General features: G+C 36.7%; 3 protein-coding genes across 10 annotated transcripts in view; 2 read left to right on the forward strand and 1 right to left on the reverse strand.

The window, feature by feature from the left end:
- foxk1 (forkhead box K1) overlaps window positions 1-5,986 on the forward strand; it is a 23,464-nt gene extending 17,478 nt beyond the window's left edge. The window contains exons 8-10 of one of the 2 annotated variants that reach the window (XM_081378588.1): window positions 121-309; window positions 1,359-1,562; window positions 5,883-5,986. In XM_081378588.1, the coding sequence (XP_081234714.1) occupies window positions 121-309; window positions 1,359-1,558 (389 nt within the window). In that variant the 3' untranslated portion in view covers window positions 1,559-1,562; window positions 5,883-5,986. Of the gene's footprint in view, window positions 1-120; window positions 310-1,358; window positions 5,027-5,882 lie in introns of those variants that run through there. The other variant, XM_081378587.1, reaches the window with a different exon arrangement.
- The window catches only part of ap5z1 (adaptor related protein complex 5 subunit zeta 1), a 19,929-nt gene continuing 3,571 nt past the window's right edge, over window positions 1,439-17,796 (forward strand). The window contains exons 1-19 of one of the 4 annotated variants that reach the window (XM_081378558.1): window positions 1,439-1,562; window positions 5,883-6,020; window positions 6,160-6,346; window positions 6,423-6,567; window positions 7,433-7,545; window positions 7,661-7,829; window positions 9,219-9,260; window positions 10,040-10,180; window positions 10,284-10,321; window positions 11,360-11,522; window positions 11,605-11,783; window positions 11,860-12,002; window positions 12,084-12,236; window positions 12,888-12,999; window positions 13,078-13,175; window positions 13,391-13,523; window positions 13,612-13,826; window positions 15,034-15,300; window positions 17,483-17,705. In XM_081378558.1, coding sequence (XP_081234684.1) covers window positions 1,555-1,562; window positions 5,883-6,020; window positions 6,160-6,346; window positions 6,423-6,567; window positions 7,433-7,545; window positions 7,661-7,829; window positions 9,219-9,260; window positions 10,040-10,180; window positions 10,284-10,321; window positions 11,360-11,522; window positions 11,605-11,783; window positions 11,860-12,002; window positions 12,084-12,236; window positions 12,888-12,999; window positions 13,078-13,175; window positions 13,391-13,523; window positions 13,612-13,826; window positions 15,034-15,300; window positions 17,483-17,603 — 2,565 coding nt within the window. In that variant the 5' untranslated portion in view covers window positions 1,439-1,554 and the 3' untranslated portion in view covers window positions 17,604-17,705. Of the gene's footprint in view, window positions 1,563-5,604; window positions 5,764-5,882; window positions 6,021-6,159; window positions 6,347-6,422; window positions 6,568-7,432; window positions 7,546-7,660; window positions 7,830-9,218; window positions 9,261-10,039; window positions 10,181-10,283; window positions 10,322-11,359; window positions 11,523-11,604; window positions 11,784-11,859; window positions 12,003-12,083; window positions 12,237-12,887; window positions 13,000-13,077; window positions 13,176-13,390; window positions 13,524-13,611; window positions 13,827-15,033; window positions 15,301-17,482; window positions 17,706-17,796 lie in introns of those variants that run through there. The other 3 variants (XM_081378557.1, XM_081378560.1, XM_081378559.1) reach the window with 3 other exon arrangements.
- mmd2a (monocyte to macrophage differentiation-associated 2a) overlaps window positions 15,500-17,796 on the reverse strand; it is a 13,108-nt gene continuing 10,811 nt past the window's right edge. For all 4 annotated transcript variants that reach the window (XM_081378629.1, XM_081378632.1, XM_081378630.1 and 1 more), the window contains one exon: window positions 15,500-17,131. In XM_081378629.1, the coding sequence (XP_081234755.1) occupies window positions 16,928-17,131 (204 nt within the window). In that variant the 3' untranslated portion in view covers window positions 15,500-16,927. The remainder of the gene's footprint in view (window positions 17,132-17,796) is intronic.

Below are 17,796 nucleotides of genomic sequence, written 5' to 3' on the forward strand. Positions count from 1 at the left end.
AACAACCCATTTCTTCTTGTTTTATCACAGAGCAGTTTTTTAGCTAAATCTGTTGGAATGCCTATTATTGTCTTCAAATTTGCACTTAACTGTCTCTTTGTTAATCTTCTGTGTATTTAGTGGATGAGATGCCTATGGTTGGCAGTAGAGTTATTCAGGCTGTAGGGAGTCACATAAGCTCGGCCAATAGGGGGCAGCAGAGCTACACTGTTGTCCAGCAGAGCGCCATTCACCACCTTCCTGTGCAGACCATTTCTCAGAATGGCAAACATGCTCTTCCTATCACCAGTGTACCAACCAGTGCTTACGGTATGTGTGTTCATTCACTGTTCATGAAGCTGGTCTTGTGCTTTACTGATATGATTTGCTAATTAACAATGCATGACTTTTTTTTTTACTGTTTTCCCAGGTCTATTAATTTATTAAAAATGCATAATGCAATTCATACATGTAATGCTTTAAATACAACTTTCTATTTTAAGCTTGTTCTAATTGTATAATTACAATTTAATTGCATTTTTTAATTATTTTTGATGAGAGCAAAAGACACATTTCTCCTCAACTCTCCTGATATCATTAAAAATGAAATTCTTTAAAAAAGAAAAATTATATATATATATATATATATATATATATATATATATATATATATATATATATATATATAAATTTAAGTCTAGGGTTTACATTATTTTTAACTAAAACTAAACAAAAAAATTATAATTCATTAATTGAAATATAATAAACATTAACTGAAATAAAATGAAATATAAAAAAACTTAAATATAAATATATATAAAAATCAGCTAGTAACTAACTAATTAAACTAAAACACAACTAAAAGAAAAACCTAAAACTTTAACTGAAATAAAAATGAAAATATAAAAATAAATATCAAATTCAAAATATTAACAAAATAGAAATGTATATAAGTGATACTAAAATAATACTGCCACCAAATCCAAAGTCGTGTGGTGTGACCAACATGCAGAAAAAAAAAAACCGAATAACTGTGTGCCAAGGTCAATAAGTCTCTTAAAACATAACTTTTTGGTTAATTGTATAATTTTGTTATTTACTTTGTACTCAACAAGAAGTTTGCCATGCTTCTGAAATGGTTAACAGACGTTAAGCAATACTAATTAAATACTAATTGTGATGAAATACAAATGTTTTGTTACTTTTAACTTGATGGTTATTAAACATTTTTAGAAATGGTGTAAAAGACTTTCAAAATGATATGAAAATAAACATGAATACATGAACTTGGCACATGTTTAAAACTGCTTTATTTTAGACACTGTTGCTTGTCATTGACCTGTAACCTATTCTCTGTGTTGTCGTCTCCATCTCCTCAGCCCTTACCAATCCTCTTCAGATCTTGGCTGCCCAGGCTTCAACATCCCCACCCGTGCTGGTCAACAGGCCCGCCAGCATGGAAACCAACGAGTCCAGCATCAACGAGCCCGAGCTCAAACGGCCCAAAATGGAGGAGGACAGTGTCGCTCCAGTCCCTCAGCCCGTTATTGTTGCAATGAACCAAGAGGCCAGTGAATGAATAAGTGAGTGAACGAGTGAGCCAATGACGGATCATTAAAGCACATCTCACAATATCGTTTAACATATTGAGGGACACGTGTTTGGTTTTCTTTAAAACGAGAACTTAAAAGTTTTGTAAACGCCCGACACGGGTAACTGATCGAATGTCTTTGTAAGAAGAGGTTAAGCGTCTTTGTATCATGGGGGTTAATTCAATGAGCTACATCTGGCAGCATTAAAATTCAATGCTCACAGTTTTAAATTTGTAGGGGTTTTTAATCTTGTAAGAATGTTTGAAAGAAGTATGAAGAGAGGTACATGTGCTTAAAGACACCAGCTAGGCATGTGCGCCCAGGTAGTTCCTCACAAGGTACATCTGCGAGAGAGAGTTCCTCTTTTCGGGATGGGGTGGGACCAATACCTATGCAGCTATTACAGTCTGAGACCATGAGTCTCTCTGAATTGAAACAGTATATAAAAAGGGTCACAGGAAGCTGTGCGTCACTGCAGTTACCTGTGTGGCCTGTGTGAGGATTTATTTATCTCTCTGTTAAAAAAAAGACTATCTTTAATGAAATAATATGTTACAACTCATGTAGACCACAAGAAATGAATAGATATGATAGAGGCCTTTTCTAGCTGGAGTTCTTTAACCTACATTATTATTTTTCTGGGGAGGATTCTTACCTTGCTTGCTTACTACAAAGAGACTTGTCTAGAGAAATGCTTATTTCTTAATTGATCTGTGTTTAGCGGAAAAATTAAAAAGAACTCAATGAATGTAAGTAGCGTTTCTTTATTTGTTCGTGGCATCCACTTTTGCCCTAAACTATATATTAGACCATTAGAATGTGTTTGTAGATAATAATTTTTTTTTTTTTTTTGCTGTTCTGTTATAACAACAAATTGAAGTTCATTGTATTTAACGTAGCTCAGTCATATTGGTCGATCCCCATGAGCACTTGGCCAAAAGAAATCCTGATTGCATCAATGGATGAATGCAAGCACGTGATACCAAATGCTTTTCCAGACCCAGGAATGTAACTGTTGCAGAGGCTGTTTCTTCACTGACTTTCTGTGATCACTTAATAATCACAGAAGCCACTAAATGAATGTTCAGTATTTTTCTGAGAGTTCAAGAAACCTATTTTTTAGGAATGTACACAAAGTCGGCCTTTAACGAGACTTTCTAGTTTTACTAAGAGAAGAGTAAATATATATTGTCGAAGTTATTAAAATGTGCTTTCAAGACAATCACTAACAGGATTCAATTCAGTAACCGCTTTGTATGTTGCAAATTATACACACCACAAATGTGCAGTGAAGTACCCTAGAGTACTTGAAGTGAGCCACTGTTTGTATGCTAACGTAGTCGTACAGTGACAGCCGTACAGTGTACCTTTTGTACTGCAGACCAAATACATATCCTCATTATTAGTGCCTTAGTGCTCCACTTCTTTCAGGACTAGCTAAAAATCATTGTGATGTACTACTTAAAGACAGCATCATCAAACTTGCCTACTAATAAGTTAATTCGCAGGTTTGAATGAATGAATGAACACATCTTGCAAGAAAAAATGAACAACGCAGCATCCTGCCTGTGTAACAATGGAGGGATTGTAGAGCCCTAGAAGAACAGATGAGGGTGACTATTCGTGTTGTGACTGGAAGGGACTGAGCGATACGATAAAAGTAGACCGGTGAGGGTTTGCATCATTTGCAAGCTTCAAAACTTCTTATAGCTCAGCGGAGAAATGCATCAGTAAAAAGGTCTTTTGGAGGTTTTAAAAGCATTTGGATTAGCATTAAAAGAACATTTGGATTCCAACAATGCAGATATCAATGTAAAAATATAGAGATTGATCCTAGTTGATTAGATGTTACCCTTTGTTTCATGTCTTCACAATGTGGGCTTCAATAAACAAACTTAATGAGAGAACCACTATTCCATTTGAAGTATATTTTTATTTGAAACTTCATGACTAGCCTGTATGCTTTTTTTTTTTTTTTTTGCTTTTTTTTTTTTCTTAAATTCATTTTAGATCATTATGGAATAACCAATGGAATGGTGAAACAAACATTGTCATTGTTAACAAAATTAACATACAAAATTGACTGTCACTGCCTAAATGTTTTTCATATATATATATTTTTTAACAATCTGCCACAGTGTCTGTACGCATATATAACCATGGAGTATTTTTATCACAAAGATGTTCAGATTATTATTATTATTATTCCTTTTTGTGCTTGTTCTGTTCATTGCTATTTGCATATGCAAGTGTTTATACACTAAACATTTCTAATTGAAACGGTTTCCTTTCTCTTTTCAAACAAGTTGAAAGATATAATATGTTTCCACTGTACACAAAACACCCCTTAAATCCCCCTGCTTTATGAGATCATGCCATACATATGTGAATGTCCACTGGTTTGTCTTTTAATGTGTATTTAACTACACAGTGTGTATGAGGGCTTTTCTTCTGTCCATGCAGTTTATGCAGTGGTGTACCTGGAATTAATAAAAATACTTCACTGGCTAATCTTTTAAATGAATCTGTAATCATGACATCTTGTGTCTTGATTCCATGGATGAAGGTTTAAGCCTTGCAATGTATCTTTGCCCCTGCCTTTGTTTCTTTTATTATTCATGTCATTTACCACCTTTATTATATGCTGGGTACTTTGCTTGTTTCTGTTTCCACAATTTTCTTTCTCGGTTTTTGTTTTGTGGCATTAACACTCTTTATAACCCTGTGCAACTCTGTCCTGTCTTTGTCTGAGCATAAGTTTTGAAAATCCTGTTAAGGCAAACTATTAAAAAATATGAGCTACAAAGTTTCAGCTGCAGCCTGCTTGCGCATGTAATGATGATCTCTTGCACTGGTTTATATAAAAAATAAAATAAAAAAAGCAGTAGGAATGAATTTTATAGCTTGCCATTGACTAATCACAGCTTTGATTTTTACTGCATCCAAGAAGTTTGTATGAGAACGTGCAAATTTAAAAATAATAATAATTGCTGCTGGTGTATCAGATCTTGTATTTAAAATATGTAAATGACTGTTATTGAGATGAATGATTGAAAGGTATCTTGTAATGTAACTCCTCACTGGACACTGGCTTTATTAGTTTAGTCAGAACTGGTGCCTTTTATTTTTACACATGCAATTTTAATTCCTTAGTTTAACTCTAATAGCAATCTGTTTAAAGTATTGCGCTTTGACACTGCAATGCTTTTCTCGGCTAGGATTCTGTTGTGTTTTATGTTGTGTTTGTTTTTATTTTTATATAGTGTAGTTCGCCCTTTAGTAATTTAGTTAAATGTTGAGGGTATATGCCTAGTATATTTCCATTTGTTGTTGTAGAGAAGGTGGTAGGTAAATATTTTTTTCTTTTTTACATTACTGTAAAAAATATTCATATATTAGTACCATGTACAATCATTGGGGAATTGGAGTATACATGCATTAATTCTATTAAAGAACATTTCAAAATACACTCTTTGCCTTCTTTGCATAAGCTAAGTTTACTTCGAATTGATTCACAGGTTGATCGTGTAGTGCTCGCCTTCATTTAATACATTCTAAGTATATGGATGTGATAAGTTATATAAGGTGAATTTAGATTTTACCAGCTAATGGCTGGTAACGTTACAAAATCATGGGTAACGTCGTATCTTGTCGGCGACAAAATAGTGTAACAAACATATAATCTAGCGGAAAAATATAGTATTATATACTATTTATTGTATGCTGCCTGGAATGAGTGTGTTTGTGTTTAACAATGATATCTGTTTGTTACTTGAAGATGTTTAAAATATATATCTATTATAAAAACTACAAACAATTGAAACGCTAGGTTACGTTTGTTACACTATTTTGTCACCGACTGGCAAAAGGAACCATATATAGATCATACATCTACCGAGAGATCCTAATATTCTACCCAGATGTTTTTGTACCCATAGAATATTCTACTAATTAATATGAAAGTCTAATCACAATATGAGTAGTGTATGCCAATTCTACCACCCCCTTTGTTAAAGTTTTTCAAGGCCGACTTACGCGTAAAAGAGGAACCAATTGTTGTCATGTGATTTGCTATCAGGACACCATAGCTGACGGAGAGAATGTTTTAATTATTGTTTTGGGTTTTGATATGTAATTGTATTGCCCTCGAGATGTATGCTGCCGCGACGGAGAGTTTAATAAAGCAGGCGAGGTAAACCTAAATGTTTAAGTAAAACGTTTTCTGTCAAAAACTATTGTATTGGTCTCATGGCTGGTCTGGAACCTTTCTAAGTTAGACAAGTTCCTCACTTGAATTCATATTCATTTCAGAGAAATTAAGGAGGAAGAGCTGCAGAGATTTTGCGGGCGCATATTTAAGCTGCTCCACACTAAAGACGTCAGTGGAGAAACCGTGGACTCCCTTCAGAGGCTCCATCTGATAGTTTCTGCCACTAAACATGTCAGAGAGTAAGTCATATTAATCTAAAACACATCTGCACAGCACGTGGGCATGAAACCATTTGTCTGACCCTTCAAAAGTGTACCGGAAAGGTGTATTTCAGGACATTATGAGTGAATAATTGAAGACCTCCTCCATTACTATCAGGCTTCCATCAGATCTGGTGATGAAGCTGCAGACTGTTCTTTGCTCTTCATCGAGTCCGGAGCAGCTTCAGGTTCTGTCCTCCTCCATCATACGGCAGAGTTTTCCTCCCAGCGTGCACAGCCTCTGCTCTGATCTCAGTCAGGACAGCAGGACCTTGAGCTATGTGGCCAGTGTTGTTCTCTCTCAGGTGAGTCACAGGCTGTTTATGTTCAGCTTGTGTGTTGATCATGACTGTACACTTAACTAAATCTCATTTTTTGCAGGCTGGAAATAAAGAAGATGTGATCCCCCTTTGCCACCATCTGCTGAAAAGTCTCGAGTCTCGGCTGTCTGACGGGCTGATATCTAAACATGCTCTGCCCATTCTCTCTGAAATGATTACTGTTTATCCAGACGTTCTCACAGATGGTAAAGTCAAACGCATTCATGAAATGCAATACTATAGTGGATCATTAGGAATTACAGTGGGGTCCAAAAGAACAATATTTTAAATAAAATATTGTTTAATAGTTTTATTAATGCAAATATTCACTTGAATTTTTAATTAAATATTTAATTTAATGCAAAGTCCGTTTTGCATTTTTTAATTTTAATACAAATGATTACAAAATATGTTATCAGCTTAACATTTTGAGTGAGGAGTTGACCTGAACAATTATAGTTTCTGAATGTCTCAGTATTTGCATTAAAGTCGGCATGAAACGGAAGTTGGGATAGTTTTTCTTCCCTATTGTGACGTACTGTATATCCGAGTGAAGCGGCTGCTTCCCGAACAAGGAAAAATGTAGGTTGGGACTTGACATGATTGGCTGGTTGAAGTTTTCTATTGGATGTCATGTGAGTGAAAGGTTCTCCCGCCCTCGTGCCAGTAAACACGTCATCAGAGAAGAGAAGAGATGTCACTGCGAGAGGGAGGGGAAGTTATTTCGATTATGAAGATTACAAGGGCACATGAACTAAATAAATCTAATGTGCTTGATAAATCATTTAAAATAAACACTGCAATATTCCATAAAAAAATAAGAATAGGTTCATGGTGATTTTAATAAATGTCCAGAATGTTCTTAGTAGCTTAATGTTTCAAGTTTAGAATACTAAAACTTTTATTTTTAATGTATTTTAGATAGGACTTTGAATCCAAGACTTTCTAAATGGGCTTTTAAACCCCAATGTATAGTTGTTAACTTCACTGGCATTGAAAAGGCACGATTTCAGTACCTAAATCTGGATAATGCAAAGATGCTAACATTCATTTTGTGGTCACTAAACCCAGATCAGGTGAATCTGGTCAGTCGTAAGGTGGTGGATTGGTTGCGTTATGCCAGTATGCAGCAGGGAGCCTCCATGTCTTCTGGAGGATTCTTCAGTGGACCAAGAGCACGTCAGGTGGGGCATGTTGCTTTTCCTCATTCACCAATACCTGCACCATCAGCCAATAAGCTCAAGTTTATAATGATAATGTTGAGTGATCTCAGTGAACTGGTCGACATCTCTTCATCAGCCAGCTCCACTGACGGAGGTGGACGGGGTGGTAACGGGCGACTTCTTCACTGTGCTGTGTGTGGGTCAGAGCTACACCGAGGACCAGTGGATGAACATGTACACTTTCTCTATGATCAAGGGTTGGCTGCTCACTTACGACGCAGACGGGACTACAAACACAGAATCAGGTACAGAAGTCTGAGCAGAGACATTGTGGGCAGGCATGGTAGAAGTTGTTTTTTTGTTTCATATACTATTATTATAGTAGTGTTTATTCATATTTTGGATTAGCTTTTATTTTTATATTTTCAGTTTAATTTTAGTATTTTGAATTTTAGTAATTTTAGTATAGTAAAAGTAATTGGTAACACCTTACAATAAGGTCTCATTTTTTAACATTTAATAAATGCATTAACTAACATGAACTAACAATAAACAAACTAGTTTTACAGCATTTAGTAGCCTAAAAAATGTTCATGCTTGTTCACTGTACATTAACATATGGAAGCTTGTTTCTGCCACTGAATAATAAATGAATAATAATAATTGCGACTTTTTATCTCACAATTCTGACTTTTTTTTTCTCACAATTGCGAGATATGAAGTCAGAATTGTGAGAAGTCGCAATTCTGAGAAATAGTCGCAATTGCGAGATAATAAAGTCGCAATTCTGAGAAATAAAGTCGCAATTGGGAGATATAAAGTCAGAATTGCACGATATAAAGTCGCAATTGCGTGTTATGAAGTCAGAATTGTGAGATATAAACTATTCTGTGGTTAAAAAAAAAGTTGTCTTTTTTTTCCTTAGAACTGGACTTTATATCTCACAATTGTGAGTTTATATCTCACAATTCTGACTTTATAACACGCAATTGCGACTTTATTTCACGCAATTCTGACTTTATATCTCGCAATTCTGACTTTATAACACGCAATTGCGACTTTATTTGACGCAATTCTGACTTTATATCTCGCAATTCTGACTTTATAACACGCAATTGCGACTTTATTTCACGCAATTCTGACTTTATATCTCGCAATTCTGAGAAATAAAGTCATAATTGCGAGATGTAAACTCGCAATTGTGAGATAAAAAGGCGCAATTATCTTTTAAAATGTTTTATTTTGTGGCGGAAACAAGCTTCCATATTAACAGATACAACTTTTGATTTGAAAAATGTATTAGTAAATGCTGAGATTTACTCTACGATTGATAAATGCTGTAGAAGGATTGTAGAAGGATTGTTCATTGTTAGCTTATGTTAACAAGTGAAACCTTATTGTAATGTTTTATCAAGTAATTTTTATTATTTTTTTAATATTTCTATTTAGATTTGATTTATTTTTATTTCAGTTTTATTCAATTTAAGCACTTAAACTACACATAGAGAGAGAGAGAGAGAGAGAGAGAGAGAGAGAGAGAGAGAGAGAGAGAGAGAGAGAGAGAGAGAGAGAGAGAGAGAGAGAGAGAGATTTCAAATGCCCAAAAACGATTTGAACAATGTCTACATTGTTTACGAATTGTCCCATGTCAGATATTTTTAAAATGAGTAACATGGGATTTTCATCTTTGCTAGCTCCACTAAAAAGAGCACAGGTCATTCAGTCACAGCACCAAGGTAAGATGCAAGTGAAAAGCCTGAGATGATCAATCTGCTTCCTGCGCAATCAGAAACTTCCTTTACTGAATGACATTCCTGCAATCAGAATAAACAAACATGGGGGGGGGGCAGGGAACATGATCCATAATTTATTGCTTTATGTATCAAATTGATTTTGAGTCTATGGCTATGTTTGGAATGAAATACTAGCTTGCTACTGCATACTGTGGTGTGTATATACTACTGTATACAGCCAATTATTTTTATAAAATAGTACATGAAACAGTATGCAGCCATACACGTTTCATGCTACGCTGTTGTCACATGACCTCACCATGTTTTAGCCTGTGTCTAAAATCTTATACTCTCAGAGTAGTCGTCCGAGTACTTTTTGCTTACTGTTACATTAATACTGTGAATTCTTACTCTTTCACTTCTCTTTTCACTTACTGGAAGTTCTTTAACAATTTATTTTGTATTTAGTATATAATATCTTTATTTTTAGCAATGAGAATTCCACATTTTGTGCTCTGGTTGTTTATACTGCACATTTTATAGTAAGTCAACAGGGTATTCAGAAAATGTACACGTGTGCACACTATACATACTGCATTCTGCCAAAATAGTAGTATTGTAGTATGTCATTCCAAAGATAGCCTGCATGTCCTGTCATATGCTCACCCCTTCAATGGCATTAGATCCCGCCGGATAAGGTGCTCTATGGAGCCGTGCTCCGGGTGTTGTAGTGTAGTGCACTGTGCTGTAACGTGCTGTGCTGTGCTGTGCTGTTGATGTAGATGATCGCTCGGAGGTGGACAGTTCAGTGATGTCCATGGTGTCGGCCACATCCTCTTCCAGCAGACTGCTTCCTCCCAAAGAGAGACTCCGCGAGAAGGCTTTTGAATACTGCCAGCGTCTCATTGAACAGAGCGACCGGAGTGAGTAGATCGTACTCGTAGGCCAGGCTATGGAGAATTTTTATTGCACTCTGCTGGTAAATGTGTTGATTTATTTCTCTCATTTCTCTCTTTCAAAATGCAGAAGCTCTGAAGAGGATGGATACGGAGCTACAGAAAGCAGTAAGCACCACATATACTATTGTTCAGAAGTTTGTGGTTGGCAAGATTTTATAAAGTCTCTTATTCTTACCAAGGCTGCATGTATTTGATCAGAAATGCAGTAAAAACTGTAATTTTGTGAAATATTATTACAATTTTTAAAATAACTGTTTTATATGTCAATATATTTTAAAATGAACTTTATCCCTGTGATGTTAAAGCTGAATTTTCAGCATCATTACTCCAGTCTTCAGTGTCACATGATCCTTCAGAAATCATTCTAATATGATGGTTGATGCTCAAGAATCATTTATTTTTATCAATATTGCTATTTTTTTGTGGAAACTGTTTTGAAGATTCTATAATGAATAGATAGTTAAGAAAACAGTATTTATTTTAAGTAGAAATTTTATGTATGTCTTTACTACTTTATTTAACGCATCCTTGCTGACTTTTGAACAGTGGTGTATATTTTAAATTAAGCTTACTATTTAGTGGGGTCTAAAAGTCTGATGTTAAATATTTATTTATTTGTTTGTAATTTATAATTTTAACCTGCATATAAATTTAAATTAAATTAAATATCAAATAAATAAATAAGAATTGGAATTTAGTCAAATTTAAAGGACCAGTTCATTACTAAAAAAGTACTTACAAAAAAAATGTTTCAAGTCTTGTAAACTCACATAACAAATCCTGAAATTCATGTTCAAATTAATGTATTTTCATTTAAACTTTATTTAAATTGTTTGGCAGATCATATAATTTGAAATGAAAATTCAGTGTTGAATTAGAAAAGAATGCAAAATAGATGGGTTACACTGTATAATTAATAATATCATGGTGAAATAGTAGCCAAGTCACCTTTATTTATATAGCGCTTTTTGCAATACAAATTATTTCAAAGCAGCTTTACAGTGATAACAGGAAAATAATGCAACAGAGTTTGTCTTCAGAGTTGAAGAAAATAGCATCACAGTCCATTTATTTATATATATATGTATATATATATAAAATTAAATGGCACATTTAATGTGACTCTGTTTATCTGTTGTGCAGTGTATCATCGAGTCCGTGTCAATAATCGACATCATCTGTGGCGAGGACCCCTCCTATGTGTACCGTGCCTTCCCCTGCATCAAAGCCCTGTACGGCAGACTGAACGGAGACTTCACCTACGCTCGAACCCTGCTGCCTATCGCTCAGTTCTACCTCAACCACAGTGAGTGACGGGCCCTGTTAGTGACGGGCCTCTGACAGTGTGACCTATGACGTATGTCAGCGTCCATGTGCTCTGTTCCCAGGCGAGACGGCCGCGGTGGACTCTGAGGCCGTGTTCTGCCAGCTCTTCAGCCACTGTCCCACAGAGCAGTTCAACGAGCCCATGCTAGCCTTTGAGTTTGTCCAGTTCTGTCTACTCAATTCCAGTGTGCTGCAGGACAGAGTGGCCAACTACAGACAGAGCTTCCCAAACCTCCTGAAGGTGGGCTGGCTGACTCGCAGTTTAAAGTGAATCCAGTTAAGTGATATACTAAAACGTTGTGCATTTTGCCTGTCAGTTCTTGGCGTGGAACAGCTCAGGATTGATTGGAGAGTTTGTGGAGCTGCTTCCGTCACTGGTAGCTCCAGATACTGCCATTGAGTTACTGCACACTATCCTTGATCTGCCCTGCTTAGCAGCAGCGCTGGACCTCCAGCAGAGGTGCGTCACTTTACCGACGACAGATCAAAGGTTTAACTGAAATTGTTTGTGATGTGAATTAGTGATGCAGTGCTGTTGCAGATCAGCGTGCTATCAGGCTTTGGACCGTACTGCTTGGGACCAGCAGGGGGCGAAGTTGGCTGCTTGTCTGGATGCCTTCCGCCAGCCGTCCTATAGGGGGCTCTTCCTCTACATCCTCAGACCGGAGGCTGGGACCGGAGACACTATAGACAGGTAATACCTGCCACATCATTTACAGAACACAATCTAGGAGGAATTTGGGATATTTAAAATGAGTTAGCAGGATGCAGAATTGTAATTTGAGTTTAAGGAGGTAGAATCAATGCAATGAAATTCAAAGAAAATCATACATACATAATTACACTACCGAAAAGTTTCTTATGAATGCATTTATTTAGTCAAAAATACAGTAAAAACTGTAATATGTTACATATTATGTAATATATTTATTGTAATAAATGTAAATTATTTTAAAGCTGAGTTTTCAGCATCATCACTCCAGTCTTCAGTGTCACATGATCCGTCAGAAATCATTCTAATATGATTTGATGCTCAAGAAACATTAAATTCTTATCAATGTTTAAATCATTTGCGCTTAATACAGTGTGTTAATATTTTTGGGGAGAATTTTCAGGATTCTTTGATGAATAGAAAATTCAGAGGAACAGCATTTATTTGAAGTATTTAAAGTTGTCTTTACTGTCACCAATGGTCAATCTGATGTCATTGCTGCATAAAAGTGTTCATTTATTTGAAAAAATGTACTAACTGACCACAAACGTTTGAATGGGAGTGTATATTTGATCAAATTTGCTCTGATGGTTATAGTGTGATGGTTATACTCTGAGTGTGATTGCTTAATAGGCTAAATCTGCTTCATGAGATTCTGGCTGACATGGCGGAGAGTCCACGGGTCGTTCAGTGTGCTCAGGTCGTTCCTGTGCTTCTGCATGTTTACTTCAACACTGTCATTCAGGTAAGAGTCACAAATGAGAGGTCAAGCCATTTAACCGAGATCCCGGTTGTTCCCATGTTTTTTGATTGTGTTTTATAGAAAGCTGATGAGAAGATGATGAACCAGCTGCTGCTGGTGCTGCTGGAGAGAAGTAGCCTGCTCTATAACATCAAGACATTTAATGCTGAGGTCCAAAAGTAAGGCACTTTTAAAATGTCGCCACCTTCTTGTGAGATTTTGTCTGTTCCTAAAACCCAGTAGGCCGCCTCACTGTCAGCTGTCTACATAGGCACCTAACTGAAATAAAACCTCACAAGATTGGACTTGTATACATTTAACAAGATGTGTATATACATTCCAACATAAATTCTACATGTGTAAGTGATGGTGCATGAATTATTTGTGATTGTAGGGTGTTCAGCACACACCTGCAGGCTCTGTGCAAACTCCACCCACCACTGATTGTGGATCAGTCCAGGGAGATCCTGGAGTTTGCAAGCATCCCAGCCAATATTTACAGTAAAGAAGACTTCTACACACATGTGGTGAGGAGGAGAAGTAGAGCACTGTAATTGTTAGTGTCACCATGCGATACTTGTTCTTCAGGTGACTGTATTTAATGTGTACACGCAGGTGTGGGTCATTGGTGAGTTTCTCTCGGTGTCATACGACCCTCGCTGCACGGTGGAACTGATCACCTCTTTTTTTGAGAGTTTGGAGGCGGTGCTGTTTGAGATCACGCAGGTGCGACAGTCAGCCAGCCCCCCGGGTTTCTCCCCCCGCCTCATCACGGTTCTCATGACGACCCTTGCTAAACTGGCCACACGCAGTCAGGATCTTATTCCAAGGTAGATCAACCAGCTCCAACAGTGTTCACCATGGCTTTTTCATTACAGATTATATTTAAATGTTTTCCTGAAGACACTATGTTTACTATGAAGACACAAAAGTTATGTTTTTTCAGATTACCTTTTAATGTAGTGTGCAATATAGCTGTTTGTGAATGTAAAAGTTCTGCAAAGTTTCAAAGATCAAAGTGCACGATAACTGCCCCAAAAGAAAGAACCGATTCTGAACTGCCTGAAACGAATCATCAGTAATTCCAGCCTTACTTCCTGCACGAACCTACGTAGGTTTGTAACAAATTTGCATAATGCAAGTCTGTGGCCTTTATTGGCTTCCCCCGCACAATGTCTACTTAGCTGAAATTCAGATGTGGTGTCGGTAGACCAATCACAACAGACTGGGCCGTCTGACCAATCAGAGCAGAGTAGGCTCTCAGAAAGGAGGAGTTTAGAGAGACAGAATATTTTAACTAACCGTTTTGGACACTGTGAGAGAAGGGGTGATGCTATATGTATATATTATGAGAATTTTTATTTAATTTTTTTTGTTCTTGGATGCTTCTAAACCTATTACAGGATACCTCCAAAACAAAATTAGATATTTAAAATAGCATAACAAGGGAACTTTAAGGTAACAACACACAGTATTATGATTCAAGGGCATCTAAACTTTTTTTTTTCTTGTGTGTGTGTGTGTGTGTGTGTGTGTGTGTGTGTGTGTGTGTGTGTGTGTACCTACTTAACTATAACTTTGGGGACAAATTTGTACCCAGAAGTGACTAAAATCTTCAAAAAACTTCCTTTAGGGACATCCTCATTTGTTAATCTGGTATAAAAATTAAGTAATTAAATGTAAAAATGCAGAAAGTTTTGTGTGATGGGTAGGGTTAGTGTAAGGGGATAGAATATACAGTTTGTACCGTATAAAAACCCTTACATCTGTGGAATGTCTATGGAACGTGTGTGTGTGTGTGTGTAAAATTATACACTGCCTGACTAAAAATAAATAAAAAATCACTGTTTGGACCAAAAATTGATGCACCTCTTGATGGAAATTTCACAACATTTATTTCCATCAAGAAGGTACATACATTTTTGGTCAAGATCTTATATTGACAATGCAAGAGTCAAGTAAAATTAAAACTCTTGTAGTATCAACCGATATTTCTATATCCCTCACTCTTTCCATGTCTATTTCCATTTCTCTCAGAGTGTCGCTTTTCCTGTCTAAGATGCGGACATTTGCTCGTAGTGGTCCGGTAATGGCGTGCTACAATGAGGAAGACACTGAGGAGATCATCACACGAGCCCATGAACTTATTAACCTGCTCAAATTACCAAATGTGGCTCAGTTTGTCCTGGCCCCTTCAGCAGGAGGTGACGGCCCCCGCTGGCACAGAGACACCAACGCCTCTCTTCCTCAGGCCATGAGAGCCGTCAGCGGTCTCCTCCACAGACATTCCAGCTTCCTGCCCATGTGAGCCAATTCTAGGAACTCCTTTTACAAATAACTGCACAGAATACCAAGAGAGAGTTTCTAAAGGACACAAAGAGGGAGTGAAAGGAAATGTGAGAGACACTGAAGCAAAACAGACAAGCGCTGTACTTCTTCATGACTTTCACTTCTGCTGAACACATTCTTGTAAATCAGAACAAACATCAAGACACAAGAGGATTATGATTTATTCCTTGATTTATTCAAATGATTGTTAGACATTATTACTGACATTTATGAGTAATGTCAAAACTGTTAAAATACAGCTTAGATTCAGTTTTATTAGATTCAGTTTTAATTAAAAATCTATGAAACCAAAGGAATTGATCATATACATGAAATTTGACACAGTAGAAATGTCTACACAATGTAGAAATGCTTATTGTCATATTAATGTGGCATTATGACAAAATGAGTAAAAATTGTTTTACATTCAAAGTGCTTAAAAACATACTTGGTCATATCTGAGCTTCCTGGCTAAAACCACGGTCACACTAGACTTTGAGCACGCGAAATTTCTTCGGACACTGCAACGGTTGCACAATGATGTCACATTCTGCGCTGTCTTTTAAAACATATAATACGTCAAAAATTTGAGCTAAAAGGATGCATTGCACCCTAATGCCTATCAATCTTCTATTGGTCAGAAATCTTCACGTAATACGAATTCGCACGTCAGAGTTCACCAAACTTGAACTTTGGAACACAGCGAAATGCAAAACGTCTTCATTTGAGCTTGCGCTTCCTGTCTCCCGCATTCACATGCGTATAAATGGAAGTCAATGAAATGAAAAAAGTAGTGCGTCAAGAGGTAAAAAGTTTCAAGACCTGCTGGACACAAGTTATTCATTGAACTTATCACAGATGGAAACACATTAAGAACGACCACACAAAAAAACTATCTGGAAATAAACAATTATAATGGTCTATTAGCGTTAAAAGTGCTGTTTTAGTTGCAAGAATTTCAAGGTTCATATATTTATGACACCTTTAGGTAAATCTATTTGGGTCTTACTAAAAAGATGCATATAATTCATCAAGGCTAGTTTCAATGTGAGCCTCTGTGGGAGCTGAATTGACTTCCGATTTATTTATTATAATAAATCCTGTTATCCCCTCAAGCTTTCCACCATCTCACGACCCCAGAGGATCCATTGTGCAACAATTACAAAGCCATTTCTAACATTTTTGTTCATAGCCGTTATTACAAGATCACAGTAGTAGAAATACTTCAACATAAATTCTGCTCAATGCCAACAACCGCCAATAAATTCACTTCTATCATATCAAGTGTTTAAAGGCAGTAGATAGCTCTATTAAAGGACATGGAATGTCTTCTGTATTATACACATTTTGCCTGTAAACATTGCCAGTTGAAAACAGTACATTATGTCAACAGGTTAAGACTACATCTGTGAAAATAGACTGGCCACAAAGTGCTGAGTTATCAGGACAGAAATTCTTCTATATAAAAGTGTATTTTAGAACAACAGTACTATAACATGCCCATCTATGATTAATATAGACGGATGCAAAGGCAGCTCATGGTCAAATACATAGTCTTTTATAGCTCAACAAACCCTGTATGTGTGAACACTTTCTGCATCTGTCACCTGGATATTTTGATTTGGCTGGTCCCCGTTGCATACAAGTACCTCCAGATGGCGTAATAGTGTATGCCTGCCCCCACTGCCACAAAGATGTGCCAGATGGCATGAGCGAATGGGATGAGGCCATCACTCTTGAAGAAGACAATTCCCAGGCAGTAGAAGACTCCGCCCACTGACAGCTCTAATATGCCCTCTCTGTTAGGCTGAAATAATACGTTCAGTTTAAACAGGTCACTCTTACCACAGACAAATTACACAAGGGTTATTCCACAAAACACATGTGCATTCTCTCCATGTGTAAAATGTGTTGAAGATAAAAATCCATTATGTAAATAATGTCGTTTTTTTAATGTTTTTTCCCACCATGATGCCATTTTAATATCCACTACTGACAAACAGAACATGGTAAAGTGATAAAAAGGAATTAGAGTGACCTTGAAAAGCAAAATGATGTTATTATGACATATACCTTTAAAAGGAGGGAAAATGGTGATAAGATGGATGCCAATTTAATACAACGTTAATAATCATAAATACATTTTCATTTATTTCAGAACTGCCTTAATTCTTCATGGCCTAGATTCAACAAGGTGCTGGAAACATTCCTCAGAGATTTTGGTCCATCTTGACTTGATGGCATCACACAGTTGCCATCAAGGTGCTCCATTGGATTGAGATCTGGTGACTGTTGAGGCCATTTGAGTGTAGTGAACTCATTGTCATATTTAACAAACCAGTTTGTGATGATTTGAGCTCTGTGACGTGGCGCGTTATCCTGTTGGAAGTAGCCATCAGAAGATGAGTACACTGTGGTCATAAAGTGGTGGACAACAGTACTTGGGTAGGCTGTGGCGTTTAAACAATGCTC

The sequence above is a fragment of the Scardinius erythrophthalmus genome (genome assembly GCF_964197995.2).
Source record: "Scardinius erythrophthalmus genome assembly, chromosome: 1".
Lineage (NCBI taxonomy): Eukaryota > Metazoa > Chordata > Actinopteri > Cypriniformes > Leuciscidae > Scardinius > Scardinius erythrophthalmus.